The sequence below is a fragment of the Pleurodeles waltl genome, chromosome 4_1 (assembly GCF_031143425.1).
Source record: "Pleurodeles waltl isolate 20211129_DDA chromosome 4_1, aPleWal1.hap1.20221129, whole genome shotgun sequence".
NCBI classification, from domain to species: Eukaryota; Metazoa; Chordata; class Amphibia; order Caudata; family Salamandridae; genus Pleurodeles; species Pleurodeles waltl.
The window spans coordinates 99539874-99543060 of NC_090442.1; the positions used below are offsets into that span (position 1 = coordinate 99539874).

The 3187-nt window shown below is 40.1% G+C and overlaps 1 protein-coding gene across 1 annotated transcript; it reads left to right on the plus strand.

The window, feature by feature from the left end:
• The first annotated feature begins 1501 nt into the window (after positions 1-1501).
• LOC138288450 (olfactory receptor 5J3-like) lies at positions 1502-2446 on the plus strand. The gene has a single exon (XM_069230002.1). The coding sequence runs from the start codon at positions 1502-1504 to the stop codon at positions 2444-2446; it is 945 nt and encodes a 314-aa protein (XP_069086103.1).
• Positions 2447-3187: the final 741 nt, after the last annotated feature.

Below are 3187 nucleotides of genomic sequence, written 5' to 3' on the forward strand. Positions count from 1 at the left end.
TTTTGGTTTTACTGGGGGTGACAGCAGGTCTGGGTGGTTTGTGGTGTGTTGTCCTGGTCATATTGGACAGCTGCCAGAGTCTAGAGGTCTTGATGAGGTGTGAAATATTTTGCTGATCTTGTTACTGAAGTAGTAAAGGAGCATGGAACAGAGTTCCTGTAAGGTAGTGACAGTTGTGGAGCTAGCCCGGGTGGGGGGTGAAAGCCTTCTCTATAGAGTAAATTCCAGTTATTGGTGCAGTTGTCATTCTATTCAGTTAGGGCTGCATTTTTGGTGGAGCTTGTCTTTCACTGTTGTTGAGGGTACGTCTCCATCAGCATGGGCACTCCAGCTGTTTGCAATGGTGCTTGGTAAGTCACAAGTTGTCCATTTACCAGTTAGCTTGTGATCAGGTCAATGTGGAGATGGTGGTTTTGAGCTGGACTTCCATGCAGCAGGTGATCCAGTTGTTGAAGTTGATGATGGATTGGGAAAGGTAATCATGGTGTCTTGGGCAGTCGGTTTGGAGTTCTGTGATCCAGTATTCTTCAAATAATGTGTTCCATTTGCATTGTGTGGTCTTGGTTGTTGCAGATCTTCATTGGTGGGTAAGATGTAGGTTGAAAATTATGAGGGTTGGTTGGTACAGTTGAGGGATCGGGCTTATCCATTGTAATATTGGAGAAGTTGTCGAAGACATGGTGGAGAATGTGTCCGGTAGCATTGGTAGGGTACTTCAGTTGTTGGATATGACTAAGTGTGTTTAGGTCTTCAGGAGTCATAGTCCTCCAGGTGGAAGATGAGGCAGCTAAGGGGAATAAAAGACATGGAATTGAGCATGAAGGGGACATAAATTCGGGGAGGTAGATGGTGTATAGCTTCTCCTAGGGTTGTGCATATGATGTTAAGTTAGAATTGGATGTATGAGTTTCCTGAGGTGATGGAGCAGTGGATGTCAGTGGATGTCGCAAAGAAATTAAATAAGGAGCATGCCTGCAGATAGCACTGCATTGTTACCAACAGGGCTGTAACTGACTTACCTTGGTGAAAGAAATATTTCACCATCCAGTAAAAGATAATGGTAAGTATTGATGGGACATTTACACTAATCTCATATTTCCTCTACTTTGTTTGAGTATACCAGCAAATGGTCCATACAGCATACCAGTAAAAAATCATTAAACAATCAACTCTAACAAATGCTATGTAAATGCCACATAATAGTTTAAATTACCTTTAGAAAAAGATTTTCATATTTTCCTTATGGAAGCATTTGGTCATTGTCATTCCTGTCTATTATGAACACAACAGCAGATCTCAACATTGCTTTTTCTTAACTGTTCGTTACAGGAAAGCCATCATTAAAGGTTTCCCAATGTTTCCATGTCAATGAATGATGCATGCTACGAACATGAAATATCAGTTGGAATAGTGTATGTGCAGGAAATAAATACATACACACAAATGTAAGTCTCATCATCTAAATATATTTCTCTCCTGGCAGGTCCTTTCTTCTGGAGAGATGAAAGGTGGTAACTTGACATTGGTGACAGAATTCATCCTTCTTGGTCTCACCGACAACCCAGAGCTACAGTTCCCATTGTTTGTGTTATTCCTTCTGATCTACATAATCACAGTAGTGTGCAATTTTAGTGTAATTGCACTGATCAGGATATCTCCTCGCCTTCACACATCCATGTACTTTCTGCTTAGTATGTTGTCCTTAGTAGACCTCTGTTACTCCTCTGTTATCACACCCAAAATGCTGGACACTTTTCTGTCGAACAAGACAATTTCACTTCATGGATGTTTGATACAGTTTTTTTTCTTTGTATTCATGACAACCGCAGAGATTTGTCTCCTCGCAGTGATGTCCTATGATCGATATGTGGCTATATGTAAACCATTGCTTTACACAATGATTATGACAAAGCAAGTTTGCACCATCATTGTAGTTGCTGTTAGTTCAGTAGCCTTCTTTCAATCTCTGATTCAAAGCATTTGCATTAAAATGTTGTCTTTTTGCGGTTCCAATGAGATCACCCATTTTTACTGTGATTTGCTCCCACTACTGAAACTCTCATGCTCTGACACAACATTTAATGTGGCCTTCCTGCTTTATGATGGTGGCTCCATATTAACAGGGTCAGTGGGCCTTATTTTATTTTCCTATACTTGCATTATTTCCACCATCCTGAGGATCAAATCATCAAAAGGCAGATTAAAGACCTTCTCTACCTGCTCATCTCACTTTGCCTCTGTCACCCTATTTTTTGGAACTCTCACATTTATGTACATCAGACCTAGTTCAAAATATTCCCTGGAGCAGGACCGCGTAGCATCTGTGTTCTACACAGTAGTAATTCCAATGGTGAACCCCCTAATCTACAGTCTGAGGAATAAGGATGTGAAAGATGCCCTGAGAAAAGTAATTTACAAATTAACTTTACAAGGAGAAACACGCTAAAGGACTAACATTTGTTGACTTACAAACAAAAACACACAGACACACACACATGCAAACAACCATCACTATAAACTGTCTCAGATGATTAAATATATACTAGAGATGTGATAAAGATATAATGCTGGGTCGGTCAAGTCAAGCAGTTACACAAGTATACACCACCACAATTGTGCATAAATGAGAGTGCCTCAACAATATGGGCCTCATATGCCTATGTGAATATGTCGGCATTTGCATTAGTTGTGTGCAGGTGTTGTGAGAAAATGCCCCTTTTTTGTGTGGTCACCCAAATGTTTGCTGAGTTTTATTTGTGGCTTTTAGACTCTGCACACTGAGACACTGATGTTCAATTCCTGGACCTCTGCCCCCTAGAACATGTAGAATTGGGCTAATCACTGATTGGCATATTTAACTTTTCTGCAAACACAGAATATGGTGTGGCAATACAACTATGGTATGAAATGTTAAATGTCACCTGTAGAGCACAGCACTTATTGAGACATAAAGTAGTTTGCCAAAGGTACACATGGCTTCCAGTCTATCATAATTGCCTGATTTCTGCAGTTTATTTTACAGGTAAAACCTTATTTTTAAATATTAGGGGTTTAGCCCTATTTAGGCCTCATAGCCCACAAGGTACGGCTCATGGATTGTCAGTTAGCTGTTTTTCTATGTCAAATATAATACTGTAACTCAGGAATAAAGGCAAGGAAGCTGTACCTTTTGAAAAAGGTCACCTTT

Bases quoted from the DNA above. Each gene is read 5' to 3' on its own strand.
- LOC138288450 (XM_069230002.1), top strand. From the start codon at position 1,502: ATGAAAGGTGGTAACTTGACATTGGTGACAGAATTCATCCTTCTTGGT.